The 25,763-nt window shown below is 38.1% G+C and overlaps 1 protein-coding gene across 3 annotated transcripts in view; it reads left to right on the top strand.

The window, feature by feature from the left end:
• Positions 1–25,505, top strand: part of LOC149565822 (las1-like family protein) — an 86,619-nt gene extending 61,114 nt beyond the window's left edge. For all 3 annotated transcript variants that reach the window (XM_089819310.1, XM_089819309.1, XM_089819311.1), the window contains 2 exons: positions 23,705–24,028; positions 24,125–25,505. In XM_089819310.1, the coding sequence (XP_089675436.1) occupies positions 23,705–24,028; positions 24,125–25,326 (1,526 nt within the window). In that variant the 3' untranslated portion in view covers positions 25,327–25,505. The remainder of the gene's footprint in view (positions 1–23,704; positions 24,029–24,124) is intronic.
• Positions 25,506–25,763: the final 258 nt, after the last annotated feature.

Here is a 25,763-nt window from a genome sequence, read left to right as displayed (position 1 = left end):
GTTTTGCAAAGTCTTCAGCTTTAGTATTGCTTGTCTTGCCTTTGGCCAACTTCCTTGATTCAGAAGCATTTGTAGGACTACTTTCATATACTATCTAGAATGGTGATTTACTAGTGCTCCTATTGATAGAATTATTGTATGGAAATTCCGCCTGTGGTAAATTCAAATCCCATGTGTTTGGTTTATCTCCAACCAAGAATGGAATCAAATTCTACAAATTCCTATTCACCACTTTTGCCTTTCAATCAGTTTGTGGATGATGTCCCAAGTTGAACTTCAAATTTGTCTTTCAAGTTCTTCTACAATGTTCTCCAAAAGTACCCAACAAATTTGGCATTTGATTTGAAACTATGCTCTTCGGTATGCCATAGTCTCACCACTTCTCTGAAAAACAATTCCGCCACGTGAACAACATCATTAGTCTTCTTGTAAGGGATGAATGTGCCAGCTTTGAAAACCTGTCAATGACCACAAAAATCGAATCATGCCCTCTTTGAGTCCTTGGTAAACCAAGAACAAAGTTCATCTTGATATACCCCCATGGTTTCTTTGGTATAGGTAGTAGCTGATATAACTCTGTATTTTGCTTGGATCCTTTTGCCAGCTGACATATTCTGCAACTGAGTACAAATTCCTTAACATCTTGTTACAACTATGGCCAAAAGTAATTCTCACTAACTAGAGCAATGGTTTTGTCTTGATCAAAATGTCCAGCCAGACCTCCACTATGCCTTTCTTTGATGAGATTCTCCCTCGTAGAACTCCTTGGAATGCACAACTGACTACCTCTAAATAACATACCATCCTTGATTATGAATTCCAACTACCTGGTTTTGTCTAGAATAGCAGGTTTTGTACAAGCCTTCTAAGCTTCACCAAAATTAGGGTCCTCTAGATACAAACTCTTGAGTTCCTTGAATCCAACAACCTCAATCTGCATCACTGTCAACAAAATTTGTCTTCTGTTAAGACCATCTGCAACCCTGCTAGACTTTCCACTCCTGCGTTTCAAAACAAATGTGTAATTTTGCAAAAACTCAACCCATTTCAAATGACTCTGATTCATCTTTCCTTGACTGTTCAAATATTGCAAAGCTTGGTACTTTGTTGATCTACTTTAGTGCGCTCCACATGATTTGCTGAATAGGTCTATCTTTGGTCGTGTTTATCTTCTTGCAACATAATGTGGCTCACTCCTTTGGGTTTGGACAAATTTGGAAAGTGTTTAATGTTCTTTGGAACAAGAGTTAGCATTATATCGTGTATTCGGTGAATGTGTAGCGTATTGATTTGAGCAAGATCATCTGTGCGGGCCATGTTCCATTCCTTACCACTGTGAGAATGTTATGTGTTGACCTATTTCAATTTGTGTTAAGCTGACTTAGATGTTTATGATGACATGGCATGGTATAAGAAAATGATGATTCTGTTTGATGCCAATTTATATGTGTGTAGTGAATGCAAATCTGACAAGTAAAAGATCTGTGAATTGTATGTGAAAGATTGCAACCAGTAGCAGACAATTATGTTCTTCCGGTTTTGTTGTTGTTGGTGACAGTTATTTTAGTTGCAGGTTCTCTTTAATTATTCTCATTCAGGCAATGAGCCTTTTTCTATTGGCAGTGAACCTTATTACTTTTGTGCAGTGAGCCCTACTGGTAGTGAGCAAATTGACATCTATAACAAAAACCCCAATAGATGTAGAGAGAAGTCATTCAAAAAATCTGATTATTGGCAATAAGAACAAAGGAGATATCATAAGGAGTCGAGCAACTCTAGAACATGTGTTATCGTGTTTATTCTCAGAGACTGAACCAAAGACTGTGGAAGAAGCATGCAATAATTAGAATTGGGTGAAGGCAATGGAAAAAGAGCTGGATCAAGTAGATAAACAGCAGGCTTGGGAACTTGTGCCTAGATTGGAAGATAAAAGTGTAATTGGAACAAAGTGGGTATTCCAGAACAAGCTGGATGAAAATGGGAAGGTAATGAGAAACATGAAAAGATTGGTTTGTAAGGGTTATACTCAGATTGAAGGTATTGATTTTGATTTTGATAAAATAAGATATTGCCCAGATGGAAGCGATTGATATGTTCTTAGCTTTTATAGCATTTAAACTTTAAAGACTTCAAAGTTTCTGAGAAGGATGTTAACTCTGTATTCTGAACGGAGAACCAAAAGAAGTCTATTTTGAACAACCAGAGAGATTTATGTTCAAAAGTGATCTGAATGCTGTTTTCTTGAAGAAAGCAATGTACGGATTGAAGCAGGCACCAGAAGTCTGGTATGGCAGATTGGCCAATTATTTGATTGGATAAGGATGTCAAAATGTTAATATATAAGAACCAGAATAACATAACAAATCGTAGATAAAATAAGAACACAAATACATCAGAGATTGTCCTAGTAAAAACCCTCCAACTCGAGGGAAACAACCCAGCTCACAAAAGATAGATCCTTTATTGATCACCAAGTCTGAAAAATTGTTAATGCTTAACAATCCCACATAGAATGTTTTTAACAATATAAACAAAAACTGCTTGGCATCTACAATATAATCAAAGTCATATGTATCTCACAGATACTAAATACAAATAATTGAGACTTTAAATGATCATAGGTCATTCACAAAATGTCTGTAGCAAATGCATCAATTATCAACAACGGTAATGCCTATAGCAGATACAATAATGTCTCACATGATTACACTTGAATTAACACAGTGCACAACTGATAATGATCACACCATATCATTCTTCCACAATTGCTGCATATATTTTACACAATAATACCATGCTAAAAGATTATTAACACTGGATACACTTAGTGGAAATATATCTAAACGATGCTATAGGATATCAAGAGACCATGCACAGTGGTGATAATACATCTCCTTATTTGTCTCAATAGACATGAATACCTGCGAGGAGAAGAAAAGCGACATACCAAAAGACAAGTCTATACTACTCATGATATGACTTTATGTTTATGAATATCCATCGTCACATGAAGAAAATATCAGATCAACGTTGGCACAATAAAATACAATGACGATGCTTTCTTATCAAAAGGACAGCGCAATATAAGAATTATGATAAACTCCCGACATCGTTGAAGGCACCTCATCTCAGCTAAGTCACCACATGATATACACACGGTAGCGCAGAGTCGGCATAAGCATATAATATGAGGAACTCTCCACTACCAAAAAACTTCAAACAAGACAGGAATATAACAAAGAGAAGTCAATGCAGGTAAATGATTTCTCTTGCAGCATTAATACTCCCTCTTAGCAAATGAGAAATCATTCATATGTCATCTCATGACAAGAACACATAGCTGCCATAAAAAAGAATGTCAACAAGATATCATTATAGATTTTCTCAATAAAAAGTTCTTATCTCAGCATGACAATATTCACCATAGCCACTTTGTAGAGGGCAAATAAAAGAAAACAGAAAATTAAGTCATGGAGTCACATACATGACTTCCACCATGGCTACCCCTAGAGGGTGGATCCATCGTAGCTAGTCCCAAAGCGTGGAACAAGGGGTTTCACCTCGAATTTCTCTTGCAGAGAAGAACTCATTAAGAAGGGTTTTCACCTCAAACTTCTCTTGCAAATAACTCATTAACAAGGGATTTAAACTCATCAACAAGTGATTTCACCTTGAACTTCTCTTGCAGAGAAGAACTTATTAACAAGGGACAAGGGATTGCACCTTGAACTTCTCCCTCACAGAGAAGACCTCATTAATGAGCATAAAAGATCATCTGAATGCTAAGACTCCCTCTCAACAGGGACAACATACTCAAGCTTAGATTACTACAAAAAAAGAGCTGATTTCAAGTTTGATCAAACAAGGATTTTCAACAGTCGTAATGCTACACAAGCTTGTTGATCCTCAACAAAATGATTTGATTTTCTCCCTCTGTCACTCAAACTCCCTGTGAATCTGATTTTTGCAGCTGAATAGTCTCCCCCCGAATGTCATTTCTTCCTCTTTGAAGAAACAAATCAGAATGACGAACTGTATAGGTTCTTCCTCTTTAATTGAGTCCCATGGCTACAAGCAGCATTCCCATGTTTGTTTCTATAGCTTGCATGACTTTGCATGTAATCTCTCATCATTTCATTACTTCTCGATCCAACGTGGAAGCATTTTAGAGAGATTAGTTGAAGTTCATAGAATCAACTATTCATGAAGAGAAATATACAGACCAATGTTAGAAGCATACACAAATCACTACTCCCAGTGATATACCATGAATTAATATTAACTACATTATTCAAATGTACTAATAGTAATATAAAATACTTATCTCCTTATTGTTGAAATGCCCATGTAGATTTCGATCTCCATATCTTTCCCTTCTATCAATAACATGATCTCTTTCACCATATCAATGCTATAAAGATCCCCTCCAAGGTGATCTTTGTGAGCTGTTGGGAGTGGAATGCTAAGTGATGGTTGATGATCATTGAGCATTCATCACAACCTCTGATATAATTGAGATCATGTCTGCTATACACTTTTGCTGCCTAAACGCTACTTGTATAAATCTGATTCAGGGATCTTTACACAAACCTGCTCAGAAACCACAATCAATTTTAGGGACCAGAATAACATAACAGATCACAAATAAAATAAGAACACATATACTCAAGGGAAACAACCCAACCCACAAAAGTTAGATCCTTTATTGAATCACCAAGTCTGAAAGATTGTTGACGCTTAAAATTCCCACATAGAATACATTTTACAATATAAGCAAAATCTGCTTGGCATCTGCAGTATAATCAAAGTCATATGTATCTCACAGATACTGAATACAAATAATTGGCACTTCAAATGCTCTCACATTGGTCATTCACAAAATGTCTATAGCAGATACATCAATTACTAAATAGGTAATGTCTGTAGCAGTTATGATGATCTCTCACAAGATTATACTTGAATCAACACAATTCACAGTCGATAATGATCACACTATATCATTTTTTCCACAACTGCTGCAGATAGTTTACACATAATAATACCCTACTGAAGATTGTAAACACCAGATACACTTAATGGAAATATATTGAAACAATGCTAAAGGATATGTAGAGACCATGCACAACAGTGACAATACATCTCCTTATTTGTCTCAACAAACATTAACACCTGCAAAGAGAAGAAAAACGACATACCAAAAGACAAGTCTATATGACTCATAGTATGACTTCGCAGTTATGAATATCCATCGTTGCATGAAGAAAATCAAATGACACTCTCAGTTAGTGTTGTAACACCCAATCAATGCTGACCCAATAAAATATAATGTCGAAGCTTCTCATCAAAACAACACCACAAATTAAGTATTATGATAAATTTCCGATCGCTGAAGACATCTCATCACAGCCAAGTGACTACGCAGAATACACACGGTAATGCAAAGTTAGCATAAGCATATAATTTGAGGAACTCTCCACTACAATAAAACCTGGAACAAGATAGAAATATAACAAAGAGAAGTCAATGCAGGTAAATGATTTCTCCTGCAGCATATAAAACATTAACACAAAAGGGATCTGTTGACAGGTTTTTATATTAGAGATTTATTTAGATCTAATCTGATTTGTTGTGGTTTATGTTGATGAGTTCTTGGAAGAAAATATGATTTGTATAAGAGATTTGTAGAAGAGATGTAAAGTGAATTTTGAGATGTCCACCAGTTTGTACACCTATTGTTATCCGATGTAAGTTGACAAATAAAAATGATTCACCAAAAGCTGGTGCAAGTAAGCACAAGTCAATGATTGTAGGTTTATTATATTTGGCTGCTATATTATGTATGCTGTTTGCTTAGCAGCCAGATTTCAACAAAAATCAAAAGAATCATGTGTCTGCAGTAAAGAGGATCTTTAGATATTTGGTACAAAAGGTTTTGGATTATGGTATCCAAAGGACCTAGATTTCACTTTGACAAGATATACTGATTCTGATTGGGCTGCATGCGCTGGTAACAAGTACAAGTGGTGGAGCTTATTTACTTGGCTCCCGGGTGGTTGCATGGTCGATTAAGAAGCAAGATTTCGTATCATTATCTGCTGCCGAAGTTGAATAAATTGCTGCATCCTCATGTTGCACTCAGGTTCTGTAGATGAAACAAACTGTGAAGGATATTGGCATAACATTTGATGAACCAATCTCAGTTATGTGTGATAATATCAGTGCTATAAGCATTTCCGAGAATTGGGTAAAACACTACAAAACAAAACATATATCCATTAGATATCATTTTTCAAGAGAGAAGGTATTGGACAATCAAGTCAGACTCGAGTATGTACTGAGAAAAGAACAGATTGCAGATGTCTTTACAAAACCATTGTGCAAAGATAATTTTGAGTATCACAGACAAAAGTTGGGGGTTCTGCCTCTTTTTAGAGTACAATAAATGCATCGGTGTGTGCATTGGTGTAGGGTATTACATGCTCTTTTATTTTTGGATCAATGCTTGGCAGCTTCCTCTCAGTGGGGAGCAGAGTAAGTTTTTTAGAGGGAGTTTTGCCCTTTTGTCATTATTGTCAAAGAGGGAGAAGAACAAAGGATTCAATGCTGATATTATTTGATGATTAAGTTGTTTGCTTTGTTATTGATGAATGTCGTCATCAATGATGACAAAGGGGAAGATTGTTGGTATGTGATCCGTTTTTGTTATTGTTGTTGTCATTGATGTCAACATATCTTATTTTGGATAAGGAGTTGGTGCTTTGGTGATAAGGAGGTCAACATATCTTAGCATGCTCTGGATAATGTTATGATTAGATCTATCTTTGGCTATGTTTGTTCTCATCCCATTCATTCTGCATCATAATATGGTTCACCCCTTTGGGTCTAGATGGAAAGTGGTTAATGTGCTTCAGAACAAGTGGTTTCATTGTACTGTGTATATTTTATCTCTTGGTTTCGCATATTACAGTGAATATGTAGTGTTGATTTGAGGGAGGCGTCTTGGTTTGAGCAAGAAGGATTTGTGTGGTCCACGTTTCATTACTTACCACCATTGAAATGTTATGTGGTGATCTATTTCAAATTGTGTTGGCATGGTATAAGAAAGTGATGATTCTGTTTGATACCAATGTATGCCTGTAGTGAATGCAAATTTGACAAGGAAAAGATATTTGAATTGTATGCAAAAGATTGCAACCAGTAGAAGACAATTATATTATTCCAGTGTTGCTGTACTTGGTTATAGTCAGTTCAGTGGTGGATTCCCTTTCATTATTCTCATTCAGACAGTGAATCTTTTTCTATCAGTGGTGAGCTTTATTACTTTTGGGCAGTGAACCTTACTTGTAGTGAGCAAACTAATAGCGAACCCTTGTAAAAATCACCTTAACCAGTGTCATCTTAACCAATGTTTTTATTCATGATAATTAGCTTTTCTGTGGTTTTTCCTAACTTGGGTTTCCACAAAAATTCTAAGAATATTAACCAGATAACCTACAGGTCTGATAGTACAGACCGTACTTCCTCTTCTTATCATAATATATCTCTAAACTGGCATTATATTATATATAACTCTTCGTATAGGAGCCGGCGACTTCTCATGAAGCAACAGTATGATGCTTAACTAAACTAACACATAGTTAGGTGTTATTAAATGTGTCTTCCCAGATCGCCAACTTAGAGGGATTTTAGTTAGTGCTAGTTTAGGAAGGGTTATGTCCCTTTGAGGGACATACACTTTAGGAAGGATATATGTAATGTCCCCTTTTTAACATTCATAGCATGATGTTGTCGTTAGCCTATTTTCCCATGGTCCCGTAGGCTAACCAGGACATTAAAGGGGCTTAGAGGCCATTTGGCCTAGATAGTTTCAGTTGCAAGTCTTTCTGAGGGGTTTTGAGGCAACTTTGGGCATACTTACTATTTATAGTAAGTCATCTTGGGCATGGGTGGACATCCAGTGGCAGCGGTATGTCGATGGTAATTGTTTAAAATCGGCAAGAAGACTTGTTTATCATTGATAAGATTTGTTTTGCATTGATAAAGCTATTTTATAAAGTTAAATTTAAATATTTAACTTTATTAATGCATAGACTATAGTTTGTGGGAAATATTTAAATTAAAAGAGTCCCTTTTATTTTATAACACATTGGAGACATAAGTTACATAAAAGGAGTTATGTTTTATCCCACATTGAGAAAACGAAGGATGGAGCTCTTGTGAGAACACTATAAAAGAAATGGAAGAGCTTCTTTTAGGCATGGTTGGAAATATCAAAGAAATTGGAGAATTTTCTGGAGGTTATGTCTCAATAGTTTGAAGGACGAAATCCCTTGAAGCTGAAAATCTTGATGCCATTGAAAGATATGGTCTTGAGATTCAACAGGGTAGCAATCCGAAAAAGCAGAAACGAAAAAGCAGTCCGAAAAAGCGGAACCGAAAAAGTAGGCGGAAAAAGCAGAATCGAAAAAGCAAGCGGAAAAAGCGGAACTGAAAAAGCAAGTGGAAAAAGCGGAATTGAAAAAGCAAGCGGAAAAAGCGGAACCGAAAAAGCAGGCTGAAAAAGCAGTTCGAAAAAGTAAAGCAGAAGGGGCAGCATTGAAGGAGAATTATTACAGCCATCTACAACTAGGTTCCCTTGTTAGTATTGTTTTTTTTAGGGTATTATAAGTTTCAGCTGTAAGTGTGCATTATACCAGCATTGTCATTTTGGTAATCCATGTAAATGCCAAAGTCTTGGCCATATTTCATGAGCATTGTATTAGAAATTTGATTGCAATCAAAAAGATAATAGTTGCTGGTGTCATTTAAGCAATTCAATCTCATTATTTATCAGCTAGATAGTTTGCATACCAACTGTTTGCAAAAATGCCAGTTGGCTGTAGGTGTTCTTTTCTCATGCTTAGATCATAATATATGCACTGAATATTGTCAAAATTAGGAGCACATTCATGTTAGGTCATTGTGTAGTTTATTGTAATCTTCTATCACTAGATTCTCATTGATGCAAATTGGAAAAAAGTCATTTAAAGCAAGCTGAAGTACTATATCAGTCATATGTCTCTTGCATGTGAATTGTTTGACAAAATTCTTTGAGCCTTCAATCAGCGTTTTTGAGGGCAAATTTGAGGAGGGCTATTACAGTGGTATCAGAGCTTGCTTGCAAAGTGTTTGACGAAATGTCAAACAACTGAAGTATAAAGATTTTTGGTGTTTGAGGGAGTTATTATAGTGGTATCAGAGCTATAAGTCCTGCCATCCTGTGGAGGTCTTATTGGGAATTTGGATTAGCCAGATAAAAATGTTTGACAAAATGAATGCCAGTCCAAATTAGGGAAAGGAAAAATTCTTACAATTATTAGACACCTTAGCACAGGGACAGCGATCAGCAGAGCAAAGAGCATAGGAACAGAGTCAGAGATTTGAGCTTATGATGCAGGTGATGGCCCGTCAAATGGGGTTGAATGCTAATGTGGTTGGAGGAAATAATCAGAATGGTAATAATCAGGATGGGGCACATAATGGACGCGAACAAGTTGAGAACAATTTCGGTCATGCACCCCAGCAAACTAGGACAGTGAGTTCGAGGCCCATGGTTCCAACATTTCCTCCTAGAGCTCCAGAGCAACTTGTACCAGAGCCCTAGATCACTGATATAAAGGACCAGCTGAGGAGAGATTGGGAAGCTGGAGGTCCAGATTTTATTGCTGCAATTACCTTTAGGGATTATATAGATGTGCGGATGAAGCATATGCCACGTGGACATGACAAGAACCAGAGCTATGAGCTATGAAAGAAAGCAGGGAAACTTCAGTTACCATATTATGATGGCTCAGAGAAGTCTACAGCAAGAGCTTGGGTTCAAAAGCTTGACATATATTTTCAAATGAACCCTATGCCTGAGGAAGAAGCTATTAAGTATGCAGCAATTCACCTGGATGGGTTAGCACACAAGTGGTGGCATCATGGTATGGTCACTATGGGTCATGCACACATTACCTCCTATGTGGAGTTTAAGGAGAGACTGATTGAACGTTTTGATAGGCCTAAGGATCGTACCTTCCCTATGACAGGCAGAAATTTGTATGAGGAGTTTAACAGACATGTTGATTCAATACAGGGAGACATTAGCACATCTTCAGGTAATGGTTTATTTGCATCATCTTCACAGGTAGAAGGGGTTTCAGATGTTGTGCAGGTTGAGCCAGTTGCATCAGAAGGTGATATCATAGGCACACCGGATTGCATGATTGACACAGATAGTGATTCCAATACAGTTGGGCTGGATGAAGTTACAACAGTTGAGGATACTGTCATGTTTGAGGATAGTACAGTTGATTAGAAAGTGAGCATTCAAGACTTTGCAGAGAATGAGTATCAAGCACAGTTGGATGCTTCTTCACATGAGATAGAGGCTAGTAGCTCTTCACTTGGTTTGGCAAGCTAGCTGAAGACAAGGGACAAGGATATTGTCGCGGTTTTATCTCATCATGACAGGATGTATGGATTGATTGAGAATCACATTTGGATGATTCAACTGTAGGAGAGACAGAAAGGAGTCACAACAGGTTCTTGTGACGACTTACAACAGATCAAGGAAGGCATGGAGGCAATGAAGGTAAGTTACATACATTGACTTTCAGATCACGATCATCTCCTTAATCTTGCAGGGATCTATTTAGATGCATTGAAGGAGGAGGAGGTTGACCAGCTTTCTCATGAGCTAGAGGATACTCAGAATTCCTTGGTGTGTATTCAATTGGCTCTCCAGGAGGCTCCCCAGTACTACTCCAGCTTAAGGGGCTTTCTAATGAATGGTTCATAAGGCACAACACTTGGTGAAGGTTTTGCAAATGGGGTTGCAAGCTTTGGGTTTAACTAAGGAGGAAACTCCGTAGTTAAGCGCGCTCAGGCTGGAGTAGTACTGGGATGGGTGACCTCCCGGGAAGTCCCGGTGCTTCACCCCTGTGAGCATCACCTAGATCCAATGAGTGCTAAGTGTTCCATTTATTCTCATGAGAGATGGATTCATGTTGAATCACTACTCATGAAATATGGGTCATCAAGTTTGACTCAAAATCACACAGTTAAATCCTGATATTCATATCACAATTTGACTAGCTGTGGAAATTATCAACTACTTATCAATTGATGAGCTTAAGGGGCTTTCTAATGAATGGTTCATAAGGCACAACACTTGGTGAAGGTTTTGCAAATGGGGTTGCAAGCTTTGGGTTTAACTAAGGAGGAAACTCCGTAGTTAAGCGCGCTCAGGCTGGAGTAGTATTGGGATGGGTGACCTCTCGGGAAGTCCCGGTGCTTCACCCTTGTGAGCATCACCTAGATCCAATGAGTGCTAAGTGTTCCATTTATTCTCATGAGAGATGGATTCATGTTGAATCACTACTCATGAAATATGGGTCATCAAGTTTGACTCAAAATCACACAGTTAAATCCTGATATTCATATCACAATTTGACTAGCTGTGGAAATTATCTCCTACTTATCAATCCATGTAAATGCCAAATTCTTGGCCATATTTCATGAGCATTGTATTAAAAATTTGATTGCAATCAAAAAGATAATAGTTGCTGGTGTCATTTAAGCAATTCAATCTCATTATTTATCAGCTAGATAGTTTGCATACCAACTGTTTGCAAAAATGCCAGTTGGCTGTAGGTGTTCTTTTCTCATGCTTAGATCATAATATATGCACCGAATATTGTCAAAATTAGGAGCACACTCATGTTAGGTCATTGTGTAGTTCATTGTAATCTTCTATCACTAGATTCTCATTGATGCAAATTGGAAAAAAGTCATTTAAAGCAAACTGAAGTACTATATTAGTCATATGTCTCTTGCATGTGAATTGTTTGACAAAATTTTTTGAGCCTTCAATCAGCGTTTTTGAGGGCAGATTTGAGGAGGGCTATTACAGTGGTATCAGAGCTTGCTTGCAAAGTGTTTGACGAAATGTCAAACAACTGAAGTATAAAGATTTTTGGTGTTTGAGGGAGTTATAACCTATTGGGGTTATTACAATATATAGGGAGGTTATAGATGTAGATTAAGGACACACAACTACAACAAAGCCTGCTTCTCTAAGCATCTATATCCTGCGAATTATATCAGAGATACTCCCTCACAATCAAAGGTCGAATATTCATTATTCGATCTGCATCAAAATAGGCATTCACTTTATCAATAGTCAGAATTCTTAGAAGACCATTCTCAGCATTTAAAGATTGGATTAAAAGTCTGATTCAGAGATAAGGAATTAGCAAAAACTTTACATGGTATCAGAGCTCTAGTAGTCGAACCTAGGCTCTGCAAAATTCAATTATTAAACTCTATATATATCTAGCAACTATCTTCTATCTTCAATGGCATACACAATCAAACCTCAAGACAGGTTTGATGGGAAAGAACACTTTGAAGCCTGGAAATTCAGAATCATGATGATTCTTGAAGAGAACAATGTAAAACAATTCATTGATGGAGCATCCAAACAACCCCCAGTTGAATCTCACAAATCTATCTGGAGCAGAGGAAATAGAAAAGCTATTCAAATCATCTTTAGATGGAGTGAAAAATGATATTGTACCTATGCTTACAAAACATCAAACTGCCTTTGATATGATGAATGGTGTTAGATGACTGGATGGTCCCGACAGTGTTTCTATAGCCGACGGAATGATTGTCGTCGGTGTTTTGTATTTTGTAGCCGACGGGTAAATAGTTTGTAGCGGACATAATGTTTGTGGCCGACGGACTCCTCCGGGAAGGTTCGGCGGATAGTATTTATATCCCGTCTGGGATCATTGCAAATCATCAATCATTTACTATTACTGATATTATGAAGCATAATGTATGTCTGACATATGCGAATATAATTTTGCTATTCTGTTCCATTGTCTGTATGTGTTGATTTCTTTACCAGTACGGTAAACATTTGGCGCCGTTGCCTTATGAATCTGGAAAGTGGGAGGAATGAAGATTAATGCCAAATCAGCTTAACAAGGATCGGAATAAGGTCAAGGGAAAAGATGGAACTCATACTGCGCAAGAGAATTTAATTCTGGCACAGCAAGCCGAATGCCGACGGAGATTTCAGAAGATTGCCGACGGAAACTGGAGCATCGAAGAATTGTTCGAGGAGACTCGGAAGCGAGTGGAATTGGTGGAAGAAGCACGGGAGGAGTTCTTGAATTTGTGTTCGCCGAGGGAAGAAAATTCAGATGGAAGAGCATCAACTCACACGGCACGCAGTGCCGAGGGAGCATGAGCGTGGAGTGACCTCTTCGTCTAAGATACACTTTCGCGGGAGACAACTTCAGAAGATCCTTCTTCTTCACCAAGGTTCGCAGCTGTTGAGACCTCCGGTGTGGGAGTTCAAACCTTCGGTGTGGGAGTTCAGACCACCAGTGTGGGAGTGCAGATCTCCGGTGTAGGAGTTCAAACCGCCGGTGTGGGAGTGCAAACCTCCGATGTGGGAGTTCAGACCTCCAGTGCGGGAGTGCAGACCTCCGATGTTGGAGTAAACAGCCCCAGTGTTGCAGGACCCAGTAACGCCTCTACCAAATTCAGTTGTGATGGCGGGACCCAAAGAAAAGCTGTCGAAGTTTGAGGGCGATGGTACAGCCGACCCCATCCGACATTGTAAGACATGTGAGACGATCTGGCGGGCAAATGGAATCATAGTTGCCAACGAATGGGTCAGGCAATTTCCGGCAACCCTACGGGGTGTGGCGATTGATTGGTTTTCCGATACGAATCAACAAAAGCTAAATAGTTGGGATAACATTAAAAAGGAGTTCCTAGCGGAATTTAAACTCTTGCGGGATGATAATGAAATCGTAGTAGAGATTTTCAATGCCAAACAGGGGAAGCACGAAATTGTCCGCGTCTACGCTAGGAGATTAAAAGACTTAATAAACAAAATGTAAAGCAAGCCGGTTGACGGATTGCAGAAAATATGGTTTGTGGACGGCTTACGCTCGAAGTTGCGGAGGAAAATGAAAATTGTGCCACCGTCGTCATATGCGAACGCGTATAACAGAGCACTGGACCTTGAAAGTGAGCAAAAGACAAAGAAGAAGAAAACTAGCTCCAATTCTGATGACGACGAGCCTGCTGGAGATGATAGCAACGACAACGAAGGCAGCAGCAAGAAGGTTCGTGCCCTACAGAAGGATATGGTTCGCATGATGGAGTTTAAAAACATGTAGAAGGAGCCAAAAGGCAGTGAATTGTGGTGCACGGAGTGTAAGACCAACGGTCATACTAAAGGATCGTGTCCAAAGAACCAATTTTGTGACATTTGTCAGATCATAGGCCATTCCACAAAAGAGTGCCCCTTTAACATGAAGACAAGAGGATCTCCGCAAGTGTTTCTTACACAGGAGGCTTCCCCGTCGGGCAGTAGCGGAAACACGAATAGTGCAGGTGCCACATTTGGAGGATACAGGAATAATAGCAGAGGGAAAAATAACAACAATACAAATAATAACAATAATAATGGGAGCCGAAGTCGAACTCAGTATGATGCAAACGGACGACCGATTGTTGAATGCCGAGCATGTAATTTGTGGGGTCATTTTGCGCGAGATTGTACAACGGCAAACACATCGAAATTATTATGTAGATGGTGCGGACTCAATGATCACGAAGATTCCAAGTGTCCAAAGTCTGGAGTAAACTTGATCACTGTCGGCATGGATGTAGAGGAGGTTCTGGCAATTACACGGAGGCAAGTGGAGGAAAAGAGAAAATTGGGGGAAGCGCAGGCAGAAATTGCAAAGGCATCGTCGGCGGGGACATCTCAGTTGAAGGACATCACCGACACCTTGGTAAGGAATTTCGCAGAACAAAACATTGTACGACAAATCTTACAAACGGAGATATCGGTCAAGATAAGTGATCTCCTCACAATGTCCCAGTTACGGACGACCATTCTGAATTATACACCGTTTTTGAAAGCAACGAAGGACACAGGAAGGGACAATAGGGAAGTGATGACAACAGACCCAATGCTGCTGGCACTCACCTCCGGATGGCATCCGGTGGTCGTCGAGATGGGGATTTTGGAAACTGTTCTGACAGACACAATTGTCGACGGAGGCTCTGGCGTGAATGTGTTGGCGGAGGATACGTGGAAGAAGTTGGGAAAGTTGACGCTGTGGCCACCTACATTTTAGTTGCTCACGGCAGACCAACATGGAATCAAACTGTTGGAAATCTTGAAAGCGCAACCGGTAACTATTGGAACGCAACCATTTTTATTGGATTTTGTGGTCATTCCATTGAAAAGAAAAGGATATGATGCTATTCTCGAACGGACTTGGTTGGTGCAAGCAAAAGTAAAACATTATTGGAAACGAAATACCCTATCAATGGAGCACAGAGGCAAAAAATTCATTATTAACTTGCACACACAAATGGTAGGTGAGGAGGCAGCATCGTCAGACTCAGAAGGTGAAGGCGACAGTGACGACGAAAGAAATGATGACGAAGGAAAGAGGAGAATGGAACTGGACGAAGAAGGAATATTGAGACTAGAGGGAGGATCGAATGACGACGACCTAGACTCGGTGAATGGCCTTTACCATTGGCGAATAGAAGACTACGAACTCTTTTCGAGTTGTAATATGCTAAGGGTCGACGAAGGTGAGAAAAAGGAGGAAAATGAGTGTTCGGAGGAATATAGAGAAGCAGATGACGCAAAGGAGATTACGGCTGAAGAAGGGAAGGACATACAATACAGACCCATAAAAATAAAAGATCCCACCATTCGGTACACGGTGAACGGACCGCACAGGAGGAAAAGAACGCATCGCACCATAAAATTACTTGAAGGGTACCGACAACAAAGTTAGATGTGCGACGACTGCAGGCACAGTGGGCGACGGAGGTAACACAGAACAGACATAAGGCATGGCATGACAAACTCGGTAGGTTTCAGTCGGGGCAGTTGGGCCCTAAGTACGATGGTCGGGATGAAATCAAACAGGAAAAGTTTAAGGCAAGATGGGTTGGACCATATCAGACCCGGGAGGTCGACGACAATCGGGTGATAAAATTGGAGACATTGGACGAGCAAGAGGTGCCTCCGGTAGTCAATGGATTTAAATTGCAAATATATGGTGCTAGGAAGACTCCGTTGCTGTCACAGAATGGCCAGCTGACTCCGTCGTCGTTGCAGAATGGCGGCGCCTGGAGGCAAAATTGAGGTGTTGTCTTTCTATTTTATTTTATTTTTGACAAAAAATTTAAAAAAAAAATAAAAAAAAGAAGAAGAAGAAGAAGAAGAAGAAGGTAGTAAAAGTCCCGCGAGCAGATGCAGCTGTCCGCGGACTGTCCCACGGGTGGCTCCCGCGGACATGTCCCGCAGGTAGTCCCTGCAGATAGCTCCCGTGGACATGTCCCACGGGTAGTCCCTGCGGACTATCTCGCAGTAGAGGTCTGTGGACTGTCCCGCGGGTGGCTCCCGAGGATTGTCCTGCGGTAGATGTCTGCGGACTGTCCCAGGAGTAGCTCCCGCGGACTGTTTTGTGAGGGGTCTTCCGCAGCATGATCTATCTGTCTGTTTTCATTGCCGGAAGAATTGTTGAGCTTCTCATTGCCAGAGGAGTGATTTTAGCGAAAGATTGTTGGAGTTTTGTTTGTCATTTGTGGAGGAGAGATTGTTGAGTCTATGTAGAAGATGGGTGTGCGGGGTTTTCTAAATAAAAAATTAAAAAAAAATGATGACAAATTCAAGTTGTTCAGAATGAGTGACAGATAATGCCAAAGGGAAGGGGAAGCATCAATGGTTGCTAGAAAGAGTGTATAATCGACAGAAAATGACAAAGACGGTGTGCTCCGTGCATTTCTGTGTGGGTTGCGAAGTGTTAATTTGGTCTTGGTGGCGAGGGGCACTGCCCCTCGACCTTACCCTGTACTGCCCCCTCGACCCCGCCCCCCCTGGACCTCCAGTCGTTGTAGATATCAGTCGTGGGAGTCTGACCAGTTGAGAAGAGTTGAAGTTGCTGCAGGCATGGACTTTCTGTGTACTAGAGGCACTGGGAGTAGGTGTTGGCTGGGAGGCTGTCTTGGTGGATGCGTAGAGAACTCGAGAGGAGCTAATCATCCAGTTGGAGGCAGTGCAGCGACACTTGGCTCAGGGTACTGAGGAATTGAAAATAGGGAAAGCAGCACAAGCAGCTATCAAGGTCAGCTTCATTAAGGAGGTAGTGTTGTGTTAGCTTCATTGTTTGTATGTGTTGATTTCTTTACTAGTACGGTAAACAAATGCATTACGAAATGCCTATGAATTAAACAATGCAACTAGGGTTCTTGCACTCAAAAGGCAACTGAATCACATTTAGATAAAGGAGAATTGATAATTTCTTACTTCCTAAGAGTTGCTGCATTAGAGATGAACTATCAAGCATAGGAACCATCATTAGTGACACATAATTAACACTTATGGCTATAGATGGATTGCCAGAGTCATGGGAGACATTTGCACAAGGAATAAGTGTTAGAGATAAGCTTCCAGACTTTAACAGACGCAAGAATGATTGTCTTCAAGAGGAATCTAGAAAACTAAAGAAAGGAGGGAAACCAAAAGTAGAAGATGAAGAATTTCACGTTCTTAATACAAACTCCTATAAAGGCAAGAAGAAGCATTTCAAGAAGAAAAAGGCTCAAGAAAGATCTATCTAAAATAGTGTTTCAAATGTGAAAAATTTGGACACTATAGATCTAATTGTCTTGAAAATACCAAACAAGCAGCAAATTGTACAAATGTCATTAGAGAAGAAGATACTTATGATCATAGAACCGTGTTTTGTATTCCTCTCTATTAAATGAAATTTCAAATAAAACATGGGTAATTGATAGTGGATCTTTTAGACATATAATGGGCTACAAAGAAACTCTAGATTCTTTATCAAAGAAGGTTAATGGTGAAGTTACCATTGGTGATAACTCAACACACTCTGTTGAAGGAATTGGAAATTGTACTTTGAAACGAAAATCAAGAAATACTCTTCTTCTTAAAGGTGTACTCTATGTACTAGGAATTAAAAGAAACCTAATCTCAATTACAACACTTGAAGATGATGGGCACAATGTTGCATTCGTGGATGGCAAAGTATTAACTGGGGTTAAGAACTCCTCTATCAAGAAAGCAAAGTTAATTGGTCAAAGAAAAGGATATTTGTATGAATTGAATACAGAACCTAGTCGTTCTATTCAAGTCCTAGTTCACGACGCTGCATATACAAATGAAATATGGCATAGAAGATTAGGGTATCTAAATTTCAAAACTTTATCAAGTATGGAGAAGATGGTTACTGGATTACCTAAACTAAATAAAGACCACCCAAGTATTTGCAAAGGGTGTGCTCTGGGTAAGAACACTAGAAGTCCCTTTCAAGATAGTACTAGGAAAACAAATAATATACTAGAATTAATTTATTCAGATTTATGTGGACCCATGTCTATTCCTTCTCTTGGAGGATTCTGGTATTATATCTTGTTCATGGATGACTTCTCTAGGAAAACATGGATTTATTTTTTAAAATGCAAGGAATTAGAAGAAATCCTACAAAGGTTTAAAGAATACAAAACATTAACTGAAAACTTTTCAAGGCATAAAATTAAAACCCTTAGAATTGATAACGAAAGAGAATATACTTCAGATTTGTTTAAAAGGTTCCTTATAATCCAGAGCAAAACGGGGTAGCAAAAAGAAAGAATAGGACAATTATAGAAGTTGCTAGAGCTATGATTTTTGATCAAAATCTAAAATATTATCTTTGGGTAGAAGCCTCTTGTACTGCTGTATATATTCAAAACAGAAGTCCTCACTCCTATCTTAAAGATAAAACCCCTGAAGAAGTGTTTACTAAAATAAAACTCAATATAAGTCATCTTACAATTTTTGGGTGTCCTGTATATATTCATGTTCCAAAAGAAAAGAGAACCAAGTTAGAACCCTCTGGGAGGAAAGATATATTTGTAAGGTATAGTGAAACATCCAAGGCGTATAGGATTTTCATACTTGGACAGAAAAATATTGAACTTAGCAGAGATGTAATCTTTGAAGAAGATCTTGCATTCAAAAGAGCCATAAGTTTTGGTGAACCTTCTCCTTTATCTTGTTCTGAAAGAAATGGTGAATCTGGGTCCCAAAGGGAGAACTTAGAATAAATCGAAGATGAAATTCAAAATATGAACCTTGAAGTAAATTCAAAGAAAAAACCACTTTGGGCCATTAAAATAGTTGAAGCAGCTCAAGACTTTGCTGCACCTTCCGGAACAGTTAGAGAAAGCAAAAGACCTAAAAGATTCTCTGGTTATACAGCAAACACGAGTGATTTATCCAAAACAGAGCCAATCAATTCTTTTGATGCTATTAAACATACAGCTTGGAAAGAATCTATGATAGAAGAATGCCAATCTATTATGAAAAATGATGTTTGGGAAATTGTTTCAAGACCTAAAGGAAAATCTGTTGTTTCTTCCAAATGGATATTTAAAATAAAGCATGCTGCTGATGGTAGTATTGAGAAGTATAAAGCCAAATTTGTAGCCAGAGGATTTTCTCAGAAAGAAGGGATTTGATTATGAAGAAACTTTTGCTCCTGTTGCCAGAGATACCTCTGTAAGAGCAGTCTTAGCAATTGTCGCATCAAAGGGATGGAAGGTGCATCAGATGGATGTAAAAACAACATTCTTAAATGGAAAGATTTCAAAAGAATTATATCTGGAGCAAACGGAAGGATTTGAAACTCATGATTCTAACGCGTTTGTTTGCAGGCTCAAGAAAGTTCTCTATGGGCTTCAACAAGCTCCCAAGGCTTGGTATGAAAGAATTGATAAGTATCTCACCAGCTTAGGATTCTCCAAGAATGAAGCTGATCCAAATTTATATTATAAAAGAGATAAAGATGATATGGTAATTTTGATACTGTGTGTCGATGATTACTAATAACAAATGATGATCATCTCATAGATCAGTGCAAGAAAGATCTAGCTAGAGAATTCGAAATGAAAGATTTGGGACTCCATTACTTCCTAGGTCTGGAAGTATGGCAGAATTCTGACAGTATCATACTTAATCAAGGAAAGTATACATCAGACATTTTGAAGAGATTTGGAATGTGGAATTGCGAACCTATGTCTTTTCCAATGGAAACTAATCTACATAAACTTAAGGAAGTAGCAGCAAAATCACCTTCCATAGATTCTACTCTCTATAGACAAATGATTCGGTCCCTTATGCATTTAGTAAATACAAGGCCGAATATTTGCTATGCAGTTAATTCCTTAAGTTAGTTTATGTATGAACTGAAGGAGATTCACCTAGTTGCGATTAAACACATTATGAGATACCTACAAGGCACGCTTACTTTTGGACTCAAATATGAGAAAGTTGCTTTAGACTTGCATGGATTCACCGACTTAGATTGGGGTGGAAGTGTTAAAGATAGAAAAAGTACTTCAGGATGCCGTTTCAGTTTAGGATCAGCTATGATATCTTGGATATGTAGAAAGCAGTCTTCAGTAGCTCAGAGCTCCACAGACGCCGAATACATTGCAGCAGTGATGGCCTCTCGAGAAATAGTCTGGCTGAGGAAGTTACTTGTGGGATTATTTGGGCAAGCCATGAATCCTACGATTATTCATTGTGATAATCAAAGTTCCATCAAGCTCTCAGTGAATCCAATTTTCCATGATAGGTCCAAGCATATTGAAATTCCTTACCATTATGTAACATATATGGTAGACAAAATTTTTGTAAAATTGGAATACATCTGCACTGCAGATCAGACAGCAGACATACTCACCAAACCTCTATCTAGAGTGAAGATAGAATGTTTTAGGAGGAGACTTGGTATGGTTGAGTTATAATCCATTTGTACTCTTTTGATTACTAATAAAATAATTTTTATTTTGTCAGGCTATTGACTGTTATGGGCTTCACCATGTGTATTTATTATTTAAAAAGGTGACGATCTTTGAAATAATGAACACTTGTATAAAAGGCATTATGAGAGATGACGATCTTTTAGATAATGTACTAAACAATAGATTTTACTGTAAGATCTAGATGAGTTTTAGATCATATTGTGATGTTGACATTGCTATTTTCATGGGTCACAAATTGGATAAAGGAAGAATATTAGTATTCTCTTGGTTTATCCTGTATTCTGGTAGATCTTAAAACTTAAGATCTTCTTGTGATATAGAAATACCAGTTTCTATGAAATCACAACTTGGATAAATGAAGAGATTACTCTTTAGATTTATCATGTATAATATCACTAGTAGTAGTGATTTGTCATATCACAGGTATAGTAATATGACTTTGTATCATGTGTTCTATGATACCACATACTAAGAAGAAATAGACAAATATAGAGTATTAATTCTTGCTTATTCATCTATATTGGTGTTGCTAGATATAATATCTCTCTTTAGGATTATCAGGTTAAGAGGGAGTATTAAGAATATTAACCAGATAACCTACAGGTTTGATAGTACAGACCATACTTCCTCTTTTTATTATAATATATCTCTAAACTGGCATTATATTATATATAACTCTTCGTATAGGAGCCGGCGACTTCTCATGAAGCAACAATATGATGCTTAAATAAACTAACACATAGTTAGTTAGGTGTTATTAAATGTGTCTTCCCAGATCGCCGACTTAGAGGGAGTTTAGTTAGTGCTAGTTTAGGAAGGGTTATGTCCCTTTGAGGGACATACCCTTTAGGAAGGATATATAGGGAGGTTATAAATGCAGATTAAGGACACACAGCTACAACAAAGTCTTCTCCTCTAAGCATCTATATCCTGTGAATTATATCAGAGATACTCCCTCACAATCAAAGGTCAAATATTCATTATTGGATCTGCATCAAAATAGGCATTAATTTCATCAATATTCAGAATTCTTAAAAGACCATTCTCAGCGTTTAAGACTGGATTAAAAGTCTGATTCAGAGATAAGGAATTAGCAGAAACTTTACACTTTTGGGCAGTGAACCTTACTTGTAGTGAGCAAACTAATAGTGAACCCTTGTAAAAAACACCTTAACCAATGTCATCTTAACCAATGTTTTTATTCATGATAATTAGCTTTTCTGTGGTTTTTCCTATCTTGGGTTCCGACAAAAATTCTAGTGTTCATGGTGTATGGTGTTTATGTTCTTTTATGATTGTATCTGTTTTAATAATCTGATTGCTTTATGTTTGCTCCAGATTAATTGAAGTTCAGAAAATTGTTTTATGATAAATGATTCACCTCCCCCCCACTCCCCCTCAGTTATCTGGCCTGTTCAACACTTTTATCCTACTATGTATGCAGGGCCTCATAATAGTGCAGATCATTGATGAGGTCCCACAAAGCTGTTTTTTTAATTTTCACCAAGTCAACATTGATATCACTCTCATTCTAGAGTTAATCTTCTTCCACTTAGTCTTGCTTTCTTGCTAGAGGTTTTACTAATGAGAACTGCATTACCATTGTGCGCATGAACTTCTGTTAAAAGTTGCAACTCTTTATATGACCTGAAACAGTTCAATTTTGCTTAAAGTAAAATTCACATACTGGAACAGGGCCTGATAATCTTTGCACACTGCAACCTTTTTTTAGCCATTTGCACAACTCTGATATTTTCATTAGCTCCTCTCATAATTTCCCCATCAACAAATAAAAGGATACCGAGAAGAGTAAATGAACACTATTTTTAGTGTGTTTAAATGTTTTGCCGATGTTGTTTAGTAGATTGTAGGCTAGGTACATTTGATTGCATGTAACCTTTTAGAATGTTAATTTACTTGATAATGATTCTTGCATTTTGAATATTAATTAACATGACAAAATTCAGTGATTAAGAAGGCCAGAAAATGGCTAGGATATGAGAATTGGATGCCTGGCAGAATATGTACATAGCATTTTCATAATTAATAAAAAGTCAAGGTGTAGCAAACAGTATCTGAGTCCAACAACACGAAACATGTGTGTAATTTTTGATGTTGCAAAATATTGTTGGAGGTCTCTTTCCACAAGAAAAGGAACAGAAAGCGCAAAATGTGGGAAGCGATGTAATTCTGATTCCTAATCATGTGCGCAAGGTACACACCTATTGTGATGAAATTCAATTTTCCAGCATGCCTGTTTGTCTATTTTTTTTGAACAGGATTTAAAAGGACTCGTCCTTTTTTCCCCCTTATTTCAATATTTAAATCCTCCCTTGCTACCTTAGAGACATTATAAAATATAGATGCAGTTTTATGAAGTATTGTTTAATCTCGGTATCCTGCTGCTGCCATGTATTTTATAGTTTCGTCTTAGAGTATATGATGAAACATATTTCTTATCAAAGCTGCCACCGTGGTCCATGGTGACTTGCAATTGCTTCTTTTGAATCATGTTTATGCCTGCTGCTCTCTGTAAATCATTACCTGTTTCTGGAATGTTCTGTCAATCTGATTCACCTCTGCCTAACATTTCTATGCCAATTCTGTTTTTAGTATAAATATTTTACCTTTCATTCAGCTTCAAGCTTTTACCAAACAAAATAAATAAATGTTTTACCTTGCAAAAGAAAACTGTATTGATTCTTGAATTCTTCCATTATGCGAGTTTTACGAGTTTCAATTTTAAGACTCACCTTGTTTTTAAAATGGTACTGATATCTGCCTTCAGGTGTTACAAAACAGGCTAATGCAAATTTGAGGAGACTCGTGAAGTTTTGTACAGCATATCCAGAAGATGTGGTGTCTGTACTGCTAGAAGAGTGTCTGTTGAAGGAAGTTGATCTGGGAAACAAGTTTATGCCTGTGTTCTCAAATGCTATGCGGGAAGATGTATTTTTAGATAATTTAAATTTATCCCAACTTAACAGGGAGAATTGGAAGTTAGTTGTAGATGCAATATGCCTCAGGAAACCACAGATACGAACTATGCTAATCAAGGCTGCTGTAGAAATAATTACTGCTATTGAAATCGACGCATTTGAGCAAAAGAAAGGTACTAGATAACTTGTAAAATCTTCATTTTATGGATTTTGTTTGTGCATCATAAGAAATGATAAGCAGCTTGATGATATCGTATTCTTGTTTACAGGAAATTTGGACTTGTCAGACAATCTAGGTGAACCATTAGAACCAAGAAACTCGATTGCTATCAAGCATCCCTACACTCGAGAACTTGTGTTTTGGGTCACCTGGCTTCTGAAGGATCTGGGAATTTTCTGGAAAACGGAGTCTAAGAAATTTAATTCAGCAGATGCACATATTTCTCTCTGCCGTGGTCCTTTACACAAGGGATATTTGCAAGAGCTACTTTTTGAGTGTCTAAAGAGCTTAGTTTACAGCAGTGCTCTCTCAGAAGTAGCACTGATTATTACTGATTTGCTTGGCAGCAAGTCTCTTTCATGTAAAATACAAATTCTAGTAAACCTCCTGAAGTTTGACAAAGAAAGACAACATTGTGCTTCAGACTTTCTAGACCAGAGTTATACACGCAATATTGTGGGTCAAGAATTGATTCATAACAAAGAACTTGTTGAAGTTAGGTACCGCAACAGTTCTCTAGTTGAACCAGATACTCAAGCTACTTTTGCAAGACAGACTGTTCTCCTTGAGCAAGCAAAGCAACAATTTGAGTCTCTCAAAATGCTTCATGCAAAATATATTGATAAAACAATTTCAGAGAATGATATTCATGAAAGGAAGTTGGATGAGGAACTATCTCTCATGGAAGGACCTTGGAGCATTGTTGAAAATTGGAAGCCCTGCGCCATTGGTATGCTCCCATCTCTTTCAAATTTGAGAGGAGTTTTGCCTGTTCTTGAACGTACCCAGACTAGGATGAAAGACAGTGAAGTATATTTAAATGATGAAAGATGTAATCAAAGTTATGAAGCGATGAAAGGCAGGTCTCCAATCATGAGCCCTGATGTTCAGATGGAGGAAAATGAATTGAGAAATTTTAATAAACACTTCGATCAAGTGACATTTCCAAATAAGCTTGTGAGAGCTGATGGTAAGCATGCATTTGACGTCAGAGAAGGTGAATATAATGATCTCGAAGACAATTATTATGATGAGCCTTACCAGCAGAATGTAAAGAAACTAAAAATGAAACATGAAAAGAAAATTACAGATGGAAGTAGTGCACCGGGTGCCTCTCATCTTGCAAAATCCCAGCCAGATTCAGCAATTCTTGGGCAATTATTTTCTGATGGATCATTCAAGCATTTTGGGTTGGAGGAACTTAAAACCATCCAATCTTCTGTGCGCATTTTTGAAAGCTTTCGGCATTAAAGCTGGGAAAGGTCTTCCTCCCAATAATGGGGGCTCAATGCATGTATCAATTTTTCTGACGTTGAAACATTTCTAGTAGCTTGATTTAAAAATTGCATATACTATCTGGTCAATCTTGATCAATTTCATTAATTGTTGATTGTCTGTGCAGTTTAATCAATATATTTATCCTCTGCAAATGACATGTCAGTGAAAAAGCTTCGAGCTTCAGTCGTTGGGTCCTTTTTAGTTGCAAATAATAATATTAACAGTACACATAATAGCCTTTTATCTCTGAATATCGAAAGATGTAATTAGATGGTTGATGAAACAATACAAAAAATATATCGAACTTAGCAATTGCAATTGTCGTATGCAGGGAAACGGTTGGTTTTGACATTATGAATATTAGGGGATGACACCAGCCAAATAAATGACTAAACAATGAAGGCGCAGAT

This window comes from Cupressus sempervirens, chromosome 3 (genome assembly GCF_028749045.1).
Source record: "Cupressus sempervirens isolate cs-2001-9-10 chromosome 3, ASM2874904v1, whole genome shotgun sequence".
Lineage (NCBI taxonomy): Eukaryota > Viridiplantae > Streptophyta > Pinopsida > Cupressales > Cupressaceae > Cupressus > Cupressus sempervirens.
Note: the sequence above shows the minus strand (reverse complement) of the source record. Positions and strands in the feature narration are given on the sequence as shown.